We start from the raw sequence: 22128 nt of genomic DNA, 5'->3' as shown, positions 1-22128 counted from the left end.
CTTCATGCGTGATGAAGCCTGTAAGAGAGAATTTTGGGTCTCTCTCCATATGATGGAAAGGTCACGAGAAATTTCATCCACAGCGGGCAGACCAGAGGGCAAGGGAGTAGGGAGGGGGGGAAGAGGGTGACGGCCGTACACCACGAAAAATGGGGATTTGGAGGAAGACTCAGAGACCCTGAAGTTATACGAGAATTCGGCCCATGGGAGGAGATCTGCCCAGTCATCCTGGCGGGAGGAAACAAAATGTCGCAAATAATCACCCAAGATCTGGTTAATCCTTTCTACTTGTCCATTGGACTGGGGATGATATGCAGAAGAAAAATTTAATTTAATCTTGAGTTGTTTACAGAGAGCCCTCCAAAATTTAGACACGAATTGGACGCCTCTATCCGAGACAATCTGCGTAGGCAACCCGTGAAGACGAAAAATGTGTACAAAAAATTGTTTAGCCAACTGAGGCGCAGAAGGAAGACCAGGAAGAGGGATGAAATGTGCCATTTTGGAGAATCGATCAACGACCACCCAAATAACAGTGTTGCCACGGGAAGGGGGTAAATCAGTAATAAAATCCATACCAATCAGAGACCAAGGCTGTTCGGGGACAGGCAGAGGATGAAGAAAACCAGCGGGCTTCTGGCGAGGAGTCTTATCCCGGGCACAGATAGTGCAGGCTCGCACAAAGTCCACAACATCCGTCTCCAGAGTCGGCCACCAATAGAAGCGGGAGATGAGTTGCACAGATTTCTTGATACCCGCATGACCTGCGAGATGGGAGGAGTGACCCCATTTGAGGATTCCGAGGCGTTGGCGAGGAGAAACAAAGGTCTTTCCTGGAGGAGTCTGCCTGATGGAGGCAGGAGAAGTGGAGATCAGGCAGTCAGGTGGAATGATGTGTTGCGGAGAGAGTTCAACTTCTGAGGCATCCGAGGAACGAGAGAGAGCATCGGCCCTAATGTTCTTATCGGCAGGACGAAAGTGAATCTCAAAATTAAATCGGGCAAAGAACAGAGACCACCGGGCCTGGCGAGGATTCAGCCGTTGGGCAGACTGGAGGTAGGAGAGGTTCTTGTGGTCGGTGTAGATAATAACAGGAGAACTTGATCCCTCCAGCAGATGCCTCCATTCCTCAAGTGCTAATTTAATGGCTAGAAGCTCTCGATCCCCGATGGAGTAGTTCCTCTCCGCTGGAGAGAAGGTCCTAGAGAAAAAACCACAAGTGACAGCATGCCCGGAAGAATTTTTTTGTAGAAGAACAGCTCCAGCTCCCACTGAGGAGGCATCAACCTCCAATAGGAAGGGTTTGGAAGGGTCAGGTCTGGAGAGGACGGGAGCCGAAGAAAAGGCAGACTTGAGTCGTTTAAAGGCGTCTTCTGCTTGAGGAGGCCAGGACTTGGGATCAGCATTTTTTTTGGTTAAAGCCACGATAGGAGCCACAATGGTAGAAAAATGTGGAATAAATTGCCTGTAATAATTGGCGAACCCCAAAAAGCGTTGGATAGCACGGAGTCCGGAGGGGCGTGGCCAATCTAAGACGGCAGAGAGTTTGTCTGGATCCATCTGTAGTCCCTGGCCAGAGACCAAATATCCTAGAAAAGGAAGAGATTGGCATTCAAACAGACATTTCTCAATTTTGGCATAGAGTTGGTTGTCACGAAGTCTCTGAAGAACCATACGGACATGCTGGCGGTGTTCTTCTAGATTGGCAGAAAAAATTAGGATATCGTCCAGATATACAACAACACAGGAGTATAACAGATCACGAAAAATTTCATTGACAAAGTCTTGGAAGACGGCAGGGGCGTTGCACAGTCCAAAGGGCATGACCAGATACTCAAAGTGTCCATCTCTGGTGTTAAATGCCGTTTTCCACTCGTCCCCCTCTCTGATGCGGATGAGGTTATAGGCGCCTCTTAAGTCCAATTTAGTGAAGATGTGGGCACCTTGGAGGCGATCAAAGAGTTCAGAGATGAGGGGTAAGGGGTAGCGGTTCTTAACCGTGATTTTATTAAGACCGCGGTAGTCAATGCAAGGACGTAGGGAGCCATCTTTTTTGGACACAAAGAAAAATCCGGCTCCGGCAGGAGAGGAGGATTTACGGATAAAGCCCTTTTTTAGATTCTCCTGGACGTATTCGGACATGGCAAGAGTCTCTGGGGCAGAGAGAGGATAAATTCTGCCCCGGGGTGGAGTAGTGCCCGGGAGGAGGTCGATAGGGCAATCATAAGGCCTGTGAGGAGGTAGAGTCTCAGCTTGTTTTTTGCAGAAAACATCCGCGAAGTCCATATAGGCCTTAGGGAGACCGGTTACTGGAGGAACCACAGAGTTACGGCAAGGGTTACTGGGAACCGGTTTTAGACAGTTCTTGGAACAAGAGGACCCCCAACTCTTGATCTCCCCAGTGGACCAATCCAGGGTAGGGGAATGAAGTTGAAGCCAGGGAAGTCCAAGGAGAATTTCCGAGGTGCAATTGGGGAGGACCAAAAGTTCAATCCTCTCATGATGAGATCCGATGCTCATAAGAAGGGGCTCCGTGCGGAAACGTATGGTACAGTCCAATCTTTCATTATTTACACAATTGATGTAGAGGGGTCTGGCGAGACTGGTCACCGGAATGTTGAACCTGTTGACGAGGGAGGCCAAAATAAAATTTCCTGCAGATCCAGAGTCCAAGAAGGCCACTGTAGAGAAGGAGAAGGCAGAGGCAGACATCCGCACAGGCACAGTAAGACGTGGAGAAGCAGAGTAGACATCAAGGACTGTCTCACCTTTGTGCGGAGTCAGCGTACGTCTTTCCAGGCGGGGAGGACGGATAGGACAATCTCTCAGGAAGTGTTCGGTACTAGCACAGTACAGGCAGAGGTTCTCCATACGGCGTCGTGTCCTCTCTTGAGGTGTCAGGCGAGACCGGTCGACCTGCATAGCCTCCACGGCGGGAGGCACAGGCACAGATTGCAGGGGACCAGAGGAGAGAGGAGCCGAGGAGAAGAAACGCCTCGTGCGAACAGAGTCCATATCTTGGCGGAGTTCCTGACGCCTTTCGGAAAAACGCATGTCAATGCGAGTGGCTAGGTGAATAAGTTCATGTAGATTAGCAGGAATTTCTCGTGCGGCCAGAACATCTTTAATGTTGCTGGATAGGCCTTTTTTGAAGGTCGCGCAGAGGGCCTCATTATTCCAGGACAATTCTGAAGCAAGAGTACGGAATTGTACGGCATACTCGCCAACGGAAGAATTACCCTGGACCAGGTTCAACAGGGCAGTCTCAGCAGAAGAGGCTCGGGCAGGTTCCTCAAAGACACTTCGGATTTCCGAGAAGAAGGAGTGTACAGAGGCAGTGACGGGGTCATTGCGGTCCCAGAGCGGTGTGGCCCATGACAGGGCTTTTCCGGACAGAAGGCTGACTACGAAAGCCACCTTAGACCTTTCAGTGGGAAACAGGTCCGACATCATCTCCAGATGCAGGGAACATTGGGAAAGAAAGCCACGGCAAAACTTAGAGTCCCCATCAAATTTATCCGGCAAGGATAAGCGTATCCCAGGAGCGGCCACTCGCTGCGGAGGAGGTGCAGGAGCTGGCGGAGGAGATGACTGCTGAAGCTGTGGTAGTAACTGTTGTAGCATAACGGTCAGTTGAGACAGCTGTTGGCCTTGTTGCGCTATCTGTTGTGACTGCTGGGCGACCACCGTGGTGAGGTCAGCGACAACTGGCAGAGGAACTTCAGCGGGATCCATGGCCGGATCTACTGTCACGATGCCGGCTGGCAGGTAGTGGATCCTCTGTGCCAGAGAGGGATTGGCGTGGACCGTGCTAGTGGACCGGTTCTAAGCCACTACTGGTTTTCACCAGAGCCCGCCGCAAAGCGGGATGGTCTTGCTGCGGCGGTAGTGACCAGGTCGTATCCACTAGCAACGGCTCACCTCTCTGGCTGCTGAAGATAGGCGCGGTACAAGGGAGTAGGCAAAAGCAAGGTCGGACGTAGCAGAAGGTCGGGGCAGGCAGCAAGGATCGTAGTCAGGGGCAACGGCAGAAGGTCTGGAAACACTGGCAAGGAACACACAAGGAACGCTTTCACTGGCACTAAGGCAACAAGATCCGGCAAGGGAGTGCAGGGGAAGTGAGGTGATATAGGGAAGTGCACAGGTGAAGACACTAATTGGAACCACTGCGCCAATCAGCGGCGCAGTGGCCCTTTAAATCGCAGAGACCCGGCGCGCGCGCGCCCTAGGGAGCGGGGCCGCGCGCGCCGGGACAGAACAGACGGAGAGCGAGTCAGGTAGGGGAGCCGGGGTGCGCATCGCGAGCGGGCGCTACCCGCATCACGAATCGCATCCCGGCTGGCAGCGGAATCGCAGCGCCCCGGGTCAGAGGACGTGACCGGAGCGCTGCCGCGGGGAGAGTGAAGCGAGCGCTCCGGGGAGGAGCGGGGACCCGGAGCGCTCGGCGTAACAATAAGGACTGCAGGATTTATTTATTTTCATCATCACATTCATAACTTTTTCATAATTTTTCTGTTGACATAGCTGTATGAGGGCCTGTTTTGGTGGGGTTAATTGTAATTTCCAATGATACCACTTTGGGAAGAAATGTAAAAGAAATGTAAAAAAAAATCCTTTAATTCCACGGTAAATTTTTTCACTGTTCATTATACAGCATAAAAACATACAGTGGTCCCTCAAATTACAATGGCCTCAAGTTACAATATTTTAACATACATTGGTCTTTTCAGGACCATCGTACCTTGAAACCATACTCCACATACAATGCTACGGACAGTCCAGATCTGCCAAACGTGGCAATGGCTGTAAGAACTGACCAATCAGAATGGGCATTTCACCAGTAAAACTCCTATATTACTTATGTGCATGCACTGACTGATGTCTGGTAGCGCCTCCTCATAGTACAGGGAGGTACTACATGTTTTGTACACTTTACCTGTGCCAGGGTTTGCTGCTCCTTTGGACACCAGGTGAGGGCGGCTCCATTTTACTTTTTTTTAGGACATTGTGTGAACTGTACAGGATCCTGAAGAAGCTCCTGTCCTCTACATAGACAGTGATTACAGCTCCCAGCTGATCTTTCTTACTTTTATATGTAAGGACTTGCTTTATCTCTATTAGTTATCTATTTATTTTTCTTTTTTCTTTAATTTCCAATTTTTCTTATTTTTGAATGACATTATGGAAACCAATTACCATGTTTACATAGTGTTATCGTTTCAACATACAATGGTCATCCTGGAACCAAATAATATTGTAACTTGAGGAACCAATTCTGTGGGTTGTTATGATTATAGTGATCCTGCGAAGTTCTTTCTGTTTTACTACTTTTGCACAATAATAGTGGATTTTATGGGGAAAAAAGTATTTTTTTTTAGCTTGTCACCTTCCAAAAGCCATAACTTCTACTTGTATGTATGTGGGCTATATGTGGGCTTGTTTTTGTGCAGTGAGTCATATCTAGAACTATTTTGGGATAGATTTATGCAACTACAGTGTGGCTGCGGCGAAAGGAAACAAGTAAAATTATAGCAACTTCGTGGCCTGCATTGATTTGCTGGAAGTACCACACAAATCGGTAGAACACTCGTTTTAGCAGCGGGCAACTTGTGGGCTACAGAGTTTCCAGCAATGTCAAACATGTATCCTGCCACCGCAGCATCATTGGAGTTAAGTAGCATGTTAACTTACTGTGACACTGTAATATTTTACAAAATAGAATCAATTTTTATGGAATTTGTATTCTTTATTTTTTGCATTTTTTTTCACTAAACTTTAATATTATTTATTTAGTTACAATCAAATTTCAGATCCCTTAAATTATGCTTGGATAAACTAAGTATAACAGCATTATTTCCTTTCTGTAGCATGGCCTTATAATTATACAACCAAGGCCTTTGCTAGGCCCTTGACTCCAATTTCATTCCAGCCACTTCCCATGATCGTGTTTGCAACATGCCAATGGGCGTCCCAGGGAACTTCCTTCATCTATCTGACCACCTAGATGCCACAATTGCTATTGTCTGTGGCATCTTGAGAATTTAATTTTAATTCTGGCCATTAAGATAGGAGCCCATTTTCTGTGCCCATGTAATCACAATGACACAAATGTATGGCATTCTACAGGAACCATCCCTCCAGATGATGTACATGTATGTCAGTCTGTGTTAAAGGGGTACTCCGCTGCTCAGCGTTTGGAACAAATCATTCTGAGTGCTGGAGCTGACGCCGGGAGCTCATGACGTCATAACCCCACTCCCTCATGACATCACGCCCCGCCCCCTCGGTGCAAGTCTATGGGAGGGGGCGTGATGACTGCCACGCCCCCTCCCATAGACTTGCATTGAGGGGGCGGGGTGTGATGTCATGAGGAGGCGGGGCTATGGCATCATGAGCTCCGGGCTCCAGCGTTCGGAACAGTTTGTTCCAAAAGCTGAGCAGCGGAGTACCCCTTTAAGGAGTTAAAGGGGCTCTCCAGTTTCATGGAAGCATTTAGCAATGGGAAATTTGATTATTTCAATAGAATATGTCCCAAAATATTGCATTGGCTCCTTCTAAGCCTTTGAAGCTAGTGAGTCTGTTCTTTCGAAACCAGTTCTTTCAAAACCAGCTGAGTCTGAAGTTCCAGTTGGAGCTAAACAGGAGAAAATGCAATGGGGACTAGAAGATCTGACCGCTGCAGCAGCAGGGGAGCGGGGGCTGTGAGATCTGACAGTTGCAGTGGCAGTAAAGCAGGGGACCTAAATATGCTGGCTTTTATTTTTATTAATGCACAGGGAGACAGATAACAAAGTAGAATATTTGGCTGAAAAACCCCTTTGGGTGAAAACACATGATCAGGTTGGATTGCAGTTTTTAGCGCTATCACGTCAGTTTACAATAGTAAGTAATGAAAGAATTTTATTGGAAACTGCAACTCAATTGCAATGCAACCTGATTGTGTGTTTTCACCTTTTACCTCAACTTTGTTCTAGACCAAAAGAGAGTCCAACCCCTTAACACCCAATTATGTACATGTATGTCATCATAGCATTAAAAGGGTTCTCCGCTGCTAGACACCTTATCCCCTATGAAAAGGATAGGGGATAAGATATCTGATTGCAGGGGCCCCAGCAGTGGGCCGGGTTCCTGCAGCAGTGGTCACGATGTCACTGCCATGCCCCCTACTGATTTCACACCACACCCCCTCCATTCATGTCTATGGGAGGGGGCGTGCCAGTCGACATCACAAGGGGGCGTGGCCATGACGTCATGATCACAGCCTCCGGCTCCGAGCAATCTGAACAAAATGTTCAGAACACTGGAGCACCGGAGTACCTTTTAAGGATGAATGAAGTCAGCTCAGGAGCTGAGCCCTCTCCATACCCATAATGTAGCAGATGATGGTCAGTAAGGGTCTATTAACACGGGTGGAATTTCCGCACCAATTCCGCTTCTGTTTCTTTGGTGGTTTCTGGCTTGTGCAGATTTTGCGTGGAATTGGTGCGGAATTCCGCATTCGAAAATTGCAAAGTGTGGATTCCCCTAGAAGTCTATTGAGGCAGAACTTCCGCCCATTTGAATAGACCCTAACTGGCACTGGAGAACTTACCAAGCAATTATGCAGTAAATCTCCATAAGGGGACTATATATCAACATCTATCTATAAATGTATAGATATTTATGCTCTGTATTTAAATTAAGTTATCCCCTAAACTCCAAAAGGAACAAAACATAACTGGTATCTTTGTGTGCAAACGGCTGCAATATTAAAACAATATTATTTATTTCATGCAAGGAATACCATAAATGTGAAAAAACAATTCAATGGCAGAATTGCTGATTATTGTTCTTATCACATGCCAGAAAAAATAGAATAAAAAGCAATCAAAGGTCCCTTTACTTCAATTTATTGTTAACAAAAAAAAAAAACTACCGAAGAGAGATCTTTGCAGCTGCTATCTCTCCATTCCCTATTTAGGAAACCAAGGCATTTTTGTAGCCCTGCGTGCACCTAGAATGTGAGAAAAGTCATTTCTAATAGTAAAGGCCATAGGCTTATTGCAGGGGATGCGCCAGACAAGGCACAAGTGGAAGTATGTTTTAATAGTTAACAGACTGTATTTTTCTCTTTCCACTGAGGTCTTGGTGTCATTATCATCGGGTTAGCTGTGACAGTAACTACTATAACTGGCCTGTCCACCTCGGCAATTGCCACAAATGGATATGTCAAAGGAGGTAATAAAATATGAGCCATGAACGTTCTAAAGGTCGATGCCAGTTCAGAATCTCATTATTTTAAGGTAATCACATACTTGACTTGCTGGAGGCTTTTTTTTTTAGCGTCGACTGGAGTGTAGAGCAAAAATGAGACAAGGAGATTCATTTATTTCAGGATCTTAAACGCAGATGAACACTTCCAGCAGTGGAAGGCTAAACCTTTCTCCTAGGTTCTTAGTTTCAGGATTTTCGTGAGAAGGACTGTGCTGGTCATCACAAGTTGGTATTCAGTCACTTTTTCCTATCCAGCCTTTTTCAAGAACTCAGTACTTTTTTTTCCCAGGCTCATAAATTCCAGGCATCAGCGTTCCCAGTGTTATGTTATATATAAGACAAGATACATATATAAAATATTTCATTTTCTTTTACTACTGACAGGTCTGGGAGTTGTCATAATTTTACTTGCCACCATGGTAACCTCAATTACTGGGTTGTCAACCTCTGCAATAGCAACCAACGGTTATGTCCGTGGAGGTAAAGAGTTAAGCATACTTAAGATACCGGGTCACTGTATGACTAGGTAGGAGATTATATCTAATCTGTTCTCAGTTCTGGAAAGTCTTCCTGGCTCCTCTGGATATGGACAATAAAGGTCAACAAATTGTAAGGTAATGTCATCTAGGAGGAGGCAAATATGTTAATGGTGTGTACAATGGTGGACAAACGAGAGCATATTTGGTCAGTTCCCTTCATATGTATTCTTATGACAATGAGGTGAGTCACATAAAAATGAAAGGTGTTACTAAGAACATTTCAGGTGGCCTCCATTCAATGAGAATCTAGTAATGGGTCTGCATCATGATCTTTCTTGTTTCCATGGTATGTATTATATCTTTCATATTTCTGTGCAGCAGGATGCAAATAAATAAAACAGTATTGCATTATATGATCATTATTATGATGAGAGTAAAAAAAAAAACACAACCAAGGATACTCAATAAATACATGGAACCTGGGGCCATTTCTTTGCATTTAAAAGTGTACAGTTCTTATGAAACTTTTTATTTATTTGCAATAACCAAACCCTGTCCACTTATGTATATTTCTGCCTAGTAGCTCTTCCTATACTTCAGAACCAATGTCTCATATTCGGGCTATATTTCAAATTGTATTTCCATAATTCTGGATTATCTGGTCAGTTTTACTTTGTAGGGCTGACCATATGGTTGATTTGGCACTAAAGATGTTCAGCAAGGCTATGTTCACACGGAGGAATGGAAAAGAATGGAAAAGAGGAAAGGAAAACTTGCGTGCAGACATTCTACAGACAGTGGAGCGGCAGCAGAACATGCCGGCGCTAGGACTGCTCTGAAATGCGCCTTCTCATATATGGCAATGCATTTCCTTGCGGAATCCGCAAAAACATTGAGCATGTTTGGAATCAGGAAATTCTGTCATGTGAACAGAAATCCATTGATATCAGTGCTGCTGTGGAATGTCCGTGTGGAATATTCATGCGGAATTCCACACAGACATTCTACTGTGTGAACATACTTTAATTAGGTACTCAGCTGTTAGACATCTTATCCCCTATCCAAAGCCTAGGGGATAAGATGTCTGATCGCGGGGGGCCCGCCCGCCGATCCCCCCTGCAGCAGCCCGAAGCTAAATTTTCTCCAAAGCTGATGACGGGCGGTGCAGGGGACGGGGCATCGTGATGTCACGGCCCCACCTCCTCATGACGTCACGTCAACCCCCCTCATTGCAAGACTATAGACTTCCATAGACTTGTATTGAGGGGGCGGGGCATAACATCACGAGGGGGGCGGGCCATGACATCACGATGCCCCATCCCCTGCACCGCCCGTCATCAGCTTTGGAGAAAATTTAGCTCTGGGCTGCTGAGGTACCGGGCTTCTGCAGGGGGGATCACAGGGATCCCCAGCGGTAGGTCCCCCGTGATCAGACATCTTATCCTCTATCCTTTGTTTAGGGGTTAAGATGTCTAACAGCGGAGTACCCTTTTAAGGGTCCTTGTACATATATGGGATTTACCCCATAAGACCACTGGTAAGGTAAGTGACTATAATCTCAGTGCATTTCAGGAGATCCACATTTTTTCTGTAAGTCAATTCCAGGGAGCTGCGTTATCAATGCTTATGTTGGATGCAGGTAAAAGTAGGTATTTTGCTTTTTTCAGGTCTTGGAGTGGTTGTCATAGCCCTCAGTGTGGTGGTAACTACATTGACAGGTCTTTCTATGTCAGCTATATGCACCAATGGCATTGTCAGAGGAGGTAGGTAACATTTTCATTGTCTGCTTCCATTGCTTATAACTGTTGACACGTTGACAAAGAATGTAAAGTTAAATTTGACCAAGAACTAGGCTGACACTGTCTAGATGACAGTGATTTGGGGTGAAACTTCTACATTTCCCAGCACCAAATTTTATAGTCACTGATATAGAATTATAGAGAGGTGAAAATATATTTGTTTACAAATTTACCAGTCTTTTTACTTTTCATTATCAACTCCAGCAGGAAGCAAGTAACAATCTAAGTAAAGAACACAACAATAGAATATAAATATTGTAAATGTTGAAATATAAAAAAAGAAAAATTTAAGGTATAATTGGATACAATCTTATAAAGTATATGAGCATACAGTAAATGTTTCATAATATTACTAGTGCACAATATGTCTGTGCATAAAGGCGTTAAGCGTCTTTATATAAAGTAGATGGCAACTTCATTGTAAAATAAAATCCCTATTAGGTGGTTATATAATTACCTATAATCTGTAGGAGCACAGAATTGCCAATATTATAAATATACCTTTACTTTTTTCATTGCTTTGACACTGGGAGAGAGGCAATTAGGCTCAATACCAGCGAAGGTAAGTAAGTAAGCACAATGGCTTATTCCTTCATGATGCCTTAGGATAGAAAAAAGTGAGTAGCAGAAAGTATAAGAATATTTGCCCAACTGGCCTCCAAGATAACCTGACTGCAAGTTTAATAGAAACACATGTGTAATGCACATGTAACCCAATTATGTCTGTTAATTATATGGCTGCTTGTTTCGGCACAAGGTAAGAGTCCATTCACATTTAAAGTGTCTATTTTCTTTGTTCCTTTTCGATCTTATAAACTGATAGCATGTCACTTGGGTATGCCAGCACTTCATAATCCATGGAGGTCCAACCTACGATCCCCACCAATCGTGAGAATGAAGGGGCTGCAGTGCTGGTTCACAGCCTTTTTACCGTACAGGGATTACAAGAATGTGGCCATGTTGCAGTACTGTGCACAGTAGGTGGCTGAGGTGCCACTATGCAGAGTGAAAGCAAAAATGGTGGCCCATTAGCACTGTGTCCCCTACATTTTTACAATATCTGGCAATATATTCTGGCAATATCTCATCTCTTTATAAGATGGAAAAACAGTTTAATTTGCCAAACTTCAAACATGGTGAAGAATTATTCCCAAATGTACCATACCCAACCATATCATGTATGAAAACTAGTCATGGCAAGGTGTTGCAGTGGGCAGATTGGTTGCCATGGTTAATACCTTAAGTCCTTATCTAGACCACTAGCCTCCCCTTTTCCTTTATGATGTCTAGTAAATTGTGTGTTACAATCCCATAAACAAAAATAGCATTATTATTTTTGTATCATATCAATCAGAACTATTAACCATGGAATAATTTCTTCACATGTTCCACAATAACCAATAAAATATGGATAATGAAAACAGGTAGGTGGGTACATTAGTAAAACAATTCAAGGACAAATTCCTTTACTGTAATCTCAATGTAATCATATGATCTTTCAGCCCCTGTACTGGTGATCACTGTCTATTGGCAGCCATTAAGTCTACAGACATACAAACAACATTAATGGTTCCTCCAATTCTCAAGTTTCATGAACAGACTGGAATCTTTGTTCATATCTTCAGGCAATATCAAGTACATTTGAAATTGCTTCATGGTTAAATGGTTAACAGAATAAAAAAAAGAAAACATAAGGGGAACGGCTTCAATGCCTAACTTTTTAAAACAATTCCTGTCTAAGCATAGATTAGTCATTTCCTGCCATGTTCATATGGACATAGGGAAAGGACGGCAAAGAAGACAGGAGGACTCCCCATATGCTTCTGTTGTCTACTGGAGGCTTTGTAAAGTCAATGATAACTGAAAGTTGTAGACTCTTTTATTTACTCCATCTTAATTTTAAGTTAAAAGGAGGACGAACCTTTGTTCAGGATTTTCTTTGGAAAGTCTGGTGGGAGTTAAAAAGAACGTCTCTTGATCTGGAGGACCTGTTCTGTCCTGTAATACACAAATATATGACTTGTATGGACACTGTAATTCTCAGTTTCTCCTGTGGTGGTGCTGCACTTGATCAGATTTGATCACAGATTATAGCTGGTCTTTGGAGGTTCTACAAGTAGGACACTGTTTTCATCTTATTGTCAAGAGATCCTTCTAAAAAGTTGGCATTGCCCAAAGAAGACAACCACTTTAATGCTTTATGCATACAAATTGTTTACAACTCCCATTCTGGTCCCTACATCCATATTCTGAAGTCTGTTCATAAAATTGACAATTCGAGTGACATCAACTAAAATCTCAAAAGTATCTATGTGCTAAATGAAGTTTTTTGCTCTTTTAGGTGGAGCGTATTATCTTATCTCCAGAAGCCTGGGACCAGAATTTGGTGGATCCATTGGACTTATTTTTGCTTTTGCCAATGCTGTAGCTGTTGCTATGTACGTGGTTGGTTTCTCAGAAACAGTTGTGGATCTTTTAAAGGTGAATACTATGACCCTTGGAAAATGTGTTTTAAGTATTTCGGCTTACTAGAATTACTTACCTAGTTAATGATTCTGAGTGGTAATAAACAATTGGAATATATTGCTTTATTATGGTATTCTTGATCACTTCCTTCCAGCTTCTGCCAGTAGATGTTCCACCTTCTTGCCCTTCTTGACTTACATCAAAGATAATGACAGACTGCTGCTGTTTTCAATGTGATAAAAAGGGCAATATATTTGCCTTTAAAATCTATTATAAACATTTAGACTTATGCCCCTGTTCGTGTTTGTATTTTATGCACCTGCTAAACCTTTTATAGAGTAGGCCTCATCTCATTCTCCTAGAATAAATAAATCAAATAAAAATTCATATTTTCTTTAGATCATTACAAAGGACTTAAAAGTTGTGTGTGTATGTGGGGGCAGTGAATCGCAATAACATTTCAAGCTTGGATATTGTAAGAAAATATGTAGACTCATGGCCCAGATTTATCAATCTGTCACATAGACATGTCAACCATTTTGATCTCTCAGGGTCTCAGTGCTGAGATCCCCACGATCATTAGAATGAGAAGAGGGTTGAGCAGCGCCATTATATGTCTATGGAGATATCTAGTGAAGCTGGACAGATTGCCGTAAGCCAGGGAGTAAAGGACGCTATTGCATGCTTCTTTCCACTCGTTCTAGTGATCGTGGGGGTCTCAGCACTAAGACCCCAACCATTTAAAACTTTTGACATGTAACTGCATTAATCAGCTCACTTCTTATTTATGGTCAGGAACTTGAAAGTGTTGTCCCACAATTATACACGTATCCCCTATCCTGTGGGAAAACCTCTTTATGCAATTCCTTCTCTGAGCTAAAGCTTAAAGCCCTTGTTCAGTTCAAAACGAGTAAGTAACACGTGAAAGGACCAAATACGCAGTAAAGTAGTTGGTTTTAGCAGCGGCGGTGCCAATGTTTGTTTTAGCAATACTGTTGGAAAGTCCGCAGAAAGAATGTTACAGAAAGTCTGCAAAGTATGGGTCAATTGTGTATGGATGATTGACAATGCCTATAACAGTGCCAAGATTTAGTAAAAGCTTGGTAAATAGTTCACTTCTTTCACAACAGGACAATGATGCAATCATGGTGGATGAAATGAATGATATAAGGATTGTGGGGACTATAACAGTAATCCTACTGCTCGGCATCTCCGTCGCTGGCATGGAATGGGAAGCAAAGGTAAGGCGACGAACTGCAACACTGTGGGAATACATGGAATTGTATAGGAATTTTATCTACTTTACTAAAGCCGAACACATTACAACAGTGGTAATGGAGATGCTTAGTATGATTTGTCCTTATGTGTCATATTATTTACATACATGTGTAAAGGAATGGTTTCTCATTGATCTGTCCCACACCTGAAAACAGTGCCCGAATTATGGCAAGGAGTGACGATGATGGTCTTATCAGTCTGTAGCTCTCTAGGCCATTATGGAATGATGGCCACATCATAAAATCAGAGCAGGTTAAGGTTTATTTATAAACTATTGCAGTATTCTACTGAAAGTCATCTCAGGGGACATCTCGTAATGTGAACTTTGCATCAAGAGTGTTTTTTCTTAGAAATAAGCTACAAATGGATCATAAAATTCTGACTTAACTATTGTAGTTACCTAACTCATCTACTTACAGAGGAACAACAGAGTATGACTATTTCATCCTATAGTGTTGTCTTTTATATAAACGTTTTTTTTTCATTAATATTCAATTACATTACAATATATGCATACCTTAAATACACTGAAATAGATTATATTATCAATGATAAAGCTGTCTCTCCATTTACTGTTGTGATGGACCTGGTAACTGCATTTCTGTGCATGCATGCACCCCTCTCCATCATTTATTTACATTTTTCTCTTTTGGATGTGCTACTTCTATTTAAATAGATAGATAGATAGATCAAGCATAAACAATAAGTGTGCAGCACTCCAAGGCAAGATTAAAGGTGAAAAAAGTGGTGTTTATTCCATCCAATAAAGTGCAACGTTTCGGTCGCCCAATGCTTGAAAATGGTTCCATTTGGACGGAATAAACGCCACTTTTTTCACCTTTAATCTTGCCTTGGAGTGCTGCAGACTTATTGCTTATGCTTGATCTATCTACACAGCTCCGGACCTGGGCTGACTACTGCTGCTGGCACCCGCTCCTTTCTAGCATAGGACTGTGCTGCTTCGTTATTTGTATTTCTGTAGATAGATAGAAAGATAGATAGATAGATAACAAAACCAAGGAGAAGCAGCACAAACCAAATGATGAAAACTGATGAAACAGGTGCATAGTTGAAATTCTCAGCCCTGGTCACATGGTCAAAGGCTATAGAGATAGCCAGAAAAACAAAGGATCCAACCGATCTCCAATTCAGTGACAAAAATGTGTAGTTTATTCACTTATGCAATGTTTCTGCTGCCCATTTGTAGCATTGCTTGAGAAAGGCTGTAAGTGTGCATCAGAAACAAATGTTACATGGATGAATGTGTGTGTTTTATAAAAAACAAATACAAAGCAACAACATTCAATAACACATATTGGCCCTCATTGACTAAGAGTGTTGTGTAGGTTTCTTTGTGGGTTTTAATTCTCTACAATTTATTTTCCACAGTATTTACTAAGGTTTCCCTACATTTTCCACTTTCCCTACATTTTGCTTTTTTTACACATGCTCTGATCTGTCTGGTTTTCCTCAGCTCAAATCCACCACATTTTCTGTGGAAACCTTATAAACCAATATGTTGGGTTTTTGTGAAAATGTCGGGGACACGCCCCCGTTTCAGGTTTTCTTAGTAAAATGGAGAGTTAGTCGGGTTTTTTCAATTATGGCGCAAATTCTGTCGCAGACAGAATTTCTGGCACAATGCGACAGAATCTGGCGCACAACCAGAAAAAAACATGTCAGGTTTGCAATAGTAAATGAGGGCCATTGTGGTTGAAGAACCCCTAGTTAATTAGCTGATCATCTTACTAAGAGAGTTCCATTTTTTTAACCCAAGTGCCCCTGCCATCCCCAATAACATTATACAATAACAATCTAGATATAGTATTACTATTTACTTTCAAGTCATTCTGGATTTGGATGACAATTGAAAGTAAATGTTTGATATACACTGCTCAAAAAAATAAAGGGAACACTTAAACAACACAATGTAACCCCAAGTCAATCACACTTCTGTGAAATCACACTGTCCACTCAGGAAGCAACACTGACTGACAATCAATGTCACATGCTGTTGTGCAAATGGAACAGACAACAGGTGGAAATTATAGGCAATTAGCAAGACACCCCCAATAAAGGAGTGGTTCTGCAGGTGGTGACCACAGACCACTTATCTTGTTCCTATGCTTCCTGGCTGATGTTTTGGTCACTTTTGAATGCTGGCAGTGCTTTCACTCTAGTGGTAGCATGAGATGGAGTCTACAACCCACACAAGTGGCTCAGGTAGTGCAGCTCATCCAAGATGGCACATCAATGTGAGCTGTGGCAAGAAGGTTTACTGTGTCTGTCAGCGTAGTGTCCAGAGCATGGAGGCGCTACCAGGAGACAGGCCAGTACATCAGGAGATGTGGAGGAGGCCATGGGAGGGCCACAACCCAGCAGCAGGACTGCTACCTCCACCTTTGGGCAAGGAGGAGAAGGAGGAGCACTACCAGAGCCCTGCAAAATGACCTCCAGCAGGCCACAAATGTGCAAGTGTCCACTCAAACGGTCAGAAACAGACTCCATGAGGGTGGTATGAGGGCCCGATGTCCACAGGTGGGGGCTTACAGCCCAACACTCTGTAGGATGTTTTGCATTTGCCAGAGAACATCAAGATTGGCAAATTTGCCACTGGCACCCTGTCCTCTTCACAGATGAAAGCAGGTTCACACTGAGCACATGTGACAGACGTGGCAGAGTCTGGAGATGCCATGAAGAACGTTCTGCTGCCTGCAACATCCTCCAGCATGACCAGTTTGGCGGTGGGTCAGCAATGGTGTGGGGTGGCATTACTTTGGGGGGCCACACAGCCCTCCAAGTGCTTGCCAGAGGTAATCTGACCATATGCTGGTGTGGTTGGCCCTGGGTTCCTCCTAATGCAAGACAATGCTAGACCTCATGTGGCTGGAGTGTGTCAGCAGTTCCTGCAAGAGGAAGGCATTGATGCTATGGACTGGCCCGCCCGTTCCCCAGACCTGAATCCGATTGAGCACATCTGGGACATCATGTCTCGCTCCATCCACCAACGCCATGTTGCACCACAGACTGTCCAGGAGTTGTCAGATGCTATAGTCCAGGTCTGGAGGACATCCGTCAGGAGACCATCCACTACCTCATCAGGAGCATGCCCAGGCATTGTAGGGAGCTCATACGGGCACGTGGAGGCCACACACACATTACTGAGCCTCATTTTGACTTGTTTTAAGGACATTACATCAAAGTTGGATCAGCCTGTAGTGTGATTTTCCACTTTGATTTTGAGTGTGACTCCATATCCAGACCTCCATGGGTTGATAAATTTGATTTCCATTGATAATTTTTGTGTGATTTTGTTGTCAGCACATTCAACTATGTAAAGATGAAAGTATTTCATGCGATTAGTTCATTCATTCAGATCTAGGACGTGTTATCTTAGTGTTCCCTTTATTTTTTTGAGCAGTGTATTTTTAGTATTGACTAGATATTTCTCCACTAGTGGGGCCCAGTCATCTCTATGGTCTGTTGGGGCATATGTTTGCAAACTAAATATGAAAAGTGGGTTTTATTATGTAAAATAAAATGTATGTAGTTATTTAGAAAACAGATTATCATTTGTGAACCACTTTGTGAGCCATGTTCACAGACTAGTATGGGATATGAGACATATTATTATTTTAGCAATATGTAACCATAAAAATTGTGTGCAGTTGTATTGAGGGATAACTGACTGATCTGAAAAAAAAAACCGTTGAAGTCTTACAGTACTTGAAATATAGTATTAACATCCGCAGATTCTATGCTGCCTTTAAAATATGTGCTACCTTTAAGGGCACAAAAAATGTATAATGCAAAAGGTAATAAATAAATAGACAATTGGATAAAAGAAATCATAAAAATACATCAACAAATGACATTTTTCTGTATTTTTATTATTGCAATGTATCAAAATGTCTTTGTTGATTGCACCAGGACATTTATACTATTCATCTTATAGTTGACTCCAATTGCAGAAACAATCCTGGGATTCAAACAATTTGTCCTGAGAAACATTTACTGCGGAGATAAATATTTGCTGTGTTTTCTAATATTCTTAAAATGTAGAAAATAAGGTAAATTATTCCTTATAATACACACCTCGGCTACTGCAGAATCTCCTTTCCAAGAGTAAGGGAAAGGTTCTTGCCCATGATTGATTGATTGATTGATTTCTTTTGAAAAAGAAGGTCTCCAGCAGCCCCGAAGTAACTGCACTATGGAATACTCACTGCAGCTGCTGAAGAACCTCTTTTTTTCAAATAATGAAAGAGCAGTAAATGATAAGTAGTAGTAACATCATTAAGGGCCTTTTTTAACATCTGTGCCAAGCTTTTTGTTGTTTTATTCTTTCATTTTAATGGAAAAATGAAAAGAAACCAATCTGTCACAGTTAGTAATGGATCCATCAAAAGTACCATTGATTTAAATGAAAGTCTGAATGCACCTTTCTGTCCATGTCAGGAACTGTCCAGAATAGGAGCAAATCCCCATAGCAGATATCTGCTGCTCCAGACAGTTCCTGACATGGACAGAGGTGTCAGCAGAGAGCACTGTGGTCAGACAGAAAAGAGCAACTCAACTTCCTCTGTAGTATACAGCAGCTAATACGTGCTGGAAGGATTCCATTTTTTTTTAATAGAAGTAATTTACAAATCTGTATAACTTTCTGGCCCCAGTTGATTTGAAAAAAATAGTTTTCCACCGGAGTACCCCTTTAAAGGGGTACTCCGGCGCTAAGACATCTTATCCCTGATCGTGGGGGTCCCGCCGCTGTGATCTTCCACGCTGCACCCCGTTAGAATCAGCCCCAGGAGCCAGCTCCGGGACGTTCACAGGGACGGAGCATAGTGACGTCATGGCTCCGCCCCCGTGTGACATCACGCTCCGCCCCCGTGAGGGGGCGGAGCGTGACGTCACACGGGGCAGAGCCTTGACATCACTATGCTCCGTCCCCGTGATCGCCAGTAATCAGACCCGGAGCGAGCACGCTCCTGGGGCTGATTCTAACGGGGTGCGGCATGAAAGATCACGGGGGTCCCTTTGGATAGGGGATAAGATGTCTTAGCGCCGGAGTACCCCTTTAACCCCTTCCCGACCTATGACATACCTGTACGTCATGGGTGGCAAGGTGTTCCCGACCCATGACATACAGGTACGTCATGAACATTACTGCCGCTACTCGCGGCAGCCATCTTACCGTGCGACCACGGGGGGTTTCATCCCCCCCCCCCCCCCCAGGCGATCGCTGCTATCAGCTGGTCAAATCTGACTAGCTGATAGCAGCGTTTCGCTATGAAAATACTTAGCAGCGCGGTGTGTGAGTCCCGATCACGGGGATCGGGACACACACCGCTCTGCTAAGTGTCCCTGACCCGTCCCCCGGCGTCACTTACCCGTCCGAGCGGTGTCCCGAGCGGTCCCGGCGGTCCCAGCGTCCTCCATGCGGTCCTGGCTGCGCTGCGTCCCGGAGGTGAGTTTCCGGCAGCAGTGCGGCATCTTCATTGGCAGCAGTGAGATCGCCGTAAAGCGATCTCACTGCTGCCTCTGAGAGTTTCAAAACTGCAACTCCCAGCATACCCAGACAGCCTTTGGCTTTCTGGGCATGCTGGGAGTTGTAGTTTTGCAACATCTGGAGGTCCACAGTTTGGAGACCACTGCATAATGGTCTCCAATCTGTGCTCTTCCAGATGTTGCAAAACTACAAATCTCAGCATGCTCAGTCTGTCCAGGCATGCTGGGAGTTGTAGTTCTCTAACATCTGGAAGAGCACAGATTGGAGACCATTATACAGTGGTCTCCAAACTGTGGACCTCCAGATGTTGCAAAACTACAACTCCCAGCATGCCCAGACTGCCCAAGCATGCTGGAAGTTGTAGTTCGGCAACATCTGATCCTTCAGATATTGCCGAACTACAACTTCCAGCATGCCTGGGCAGTCTGGGCATGCTGGGAGTTGTAGTTTTGCAACAACTGGAGGCACACTAGTTGGGAAACATTGTCCGTTTCCTACCTTAGTGCCTCCAGCTGTTGCAATTGTTGCAAAACTATAACTCTCAGCATGCACTGACAGACCATGCATGCTGGGAGTTGTAGTTTTGCAACAGCTGGAGGCACACTGGTTTGAAAACACTAAGTTTGGTTGCAAAACACTTGAAAGTTTATTACTTAACTTAGTGTTTCCAAACCAGCGTTCATCCAGCTGTTGCAAAACTACAACTCCCAGCATGCACGGACAGCCAAAGGGCATGCTCGGAGTTTGCAACAGCTGGATGTACACTCACATGGGCGGAGGTTTACAGTGAGTGCTGCAAGTTTGAGATGGCGCAAATTTTGCGCTGCAGCTCAAACTTCCAGCGGCAAACTTGCTGTGAACCTCTGCCCATGTGACTGTACCCTAAAAACACTACACTACACTAACACTAACCTAAAATAAAAAGTAAAAAACACTACATATACACATACCCCTACACAGCCCCCCTCCCCCCAAAAAATGAAAAACGTCTGGTACGCTACTGTTTCCAAAACGGAGCCTCCAGCTGTTGCAAAATAATAACTCCCAGTATTGCCAGACAGCCATTGACTGTCCAGGCATGCTGGGAGTTTTGCAACAGCTGGAGGCACCCTGTTTGGGAATCATTGGCATAGAATACCCCTATGCAAATCCCTAATTCAGGCCTCAAATGCGCATGGCGGTCTCTCACTTTGGAGCCCTGTCGTATTTCAGGGCAACAGTTTTGGGACACATATGGGGTATCGCCGTACTCGGGAGAAATTGCCTTACAAATTTTGGGGGGCTTTTTCTTCTTTAACCCCTTATGAAAAGGTGAAGTTGGGGTCTACACCAGCATGTTAGTGTAAAAAAATAAATTTTTTACACTGACATGCTGGTGTTGCCCTATACTTTTCATTTTCACAAGAGGTAAAAGGGAAAAAAGACCCCCAAAATTTGTAACGCAATTTCTCCCGACTACGGAGATACCCCATATGTGGGCGCAAAGTGCTCTGGGGGCGCACAACAAGGCCCAGAAGGGAGAGTGCGCCATGTACATTTGAGGCGATTTGCACAGGGGTGGCTGATTGTTACAGCAGTTCTGACAAACGCAAAACAATAAATATCCATATGTGACCCCATTTTGGAAACTACACCCCTCACGGAATTTAATAAGGGGTGCAGTGAGCATTTACACCCCACTGGTGTATGACAGATTTTTGGAACAGTGGTCTGTGAAAATGAAAAATAAAATTTTTGATTTGCACAGTCCACTGTTTCAAATATCTGTCAAACGCCAGTGGGGTGTAAATGCTCACTGCACCCCTTATTAAATTCCATGAGGGGTATAGTTTCCAAAATGGGGTCACATGTGGGGGGGGGTCCACTGTTCTGGCACCATAGGGGCTTCCTAAATGGGACATGCCCCCCAAAAACCCTTTCAGAAAAACTCACTCTCCAAAATCCCACTGTCGCTCCTTCCCTTCTGAGCCCTCTACTGCGCCCACCGAACACTTTACATACGCATATGAGGTATTTCCTTACTCGAGAGAAATTGGGTTACAAATTTTAGGGTGATTTCTCTCCTTTTACCCCTTGTAAAAATTAAAAAATTGGGTCTACAAGAAAATGCGAGTGTAAAAAATGAAGATTTAGAATTTTCTCCTTCACTTTGCTGCTATTCCTGTGAAACATCTAAAGGGTTAAAACACTTACTGAATGTCATTTTGAATACTTTGGGGGGTGCAGTTTTTATAATGGGGTCATTTATGGGCTATTTATAATATGAAGGCCCTTCAAATCCACTTCAAAACTGAACTGGACAAGGATACAAATATCAGTGAAATTTTACCAATAACATAAATTA

At 43.8% G+C, this 22128-nt stretch overlaps 1 protein-coding gene across 3 annotated transcripts in view; it reads left to right on the top strand.

Moving 5' to 3' along the window:
* Positions 1–22128, top strand: part of SLC12A1 (solute carrier family 12 member 1) — a 197411-nt gene that overhangs the window by 50010 nt on the left and 125273 nt on the right. Inside the window, exons 5-7 of one of the 3 annotated variants that reach the window (XM_056572280.1) lie at positions 10400–10495; positions 12873–13012; positions 14128–14238. In XM_056572280.1, coding sequence (XP_056428255.1) covers positions 10400–10495; positions 12873–13012; positions 14128–14238 — 347 coding nt within the window. Of the gene's footprint in view, positions 1–8121; positions 8218–8637; positions 8734–10399; positions 10496–12872; positions 13013–14127; positions 14239–22128 lie in introns of all 3 variants that reach the window. The other 2 variants (XM_056572281.1, XM_056572282.1) reach the window with 2 other exon arrangements.

This window comes from Hyla sarda, chromosome 4 (assembly GCF_029499605.1).
Source record: "Hyla sarda isolate aHylSar1 chromosome 4, aHylSar1.hap1, whole genome shotgun sequence".
Taxonomy (NCBI): domain Eukaryota; kingdom Metazoa; phylum Chordata; class Amphibia; order Anura; family Hylidae; genus Hyla; species Hyla sarda.
Note: the sequence above shows the minus strand (reverse complement) of the source record. Positions and strands in the feature narration are given on the sequence as shown.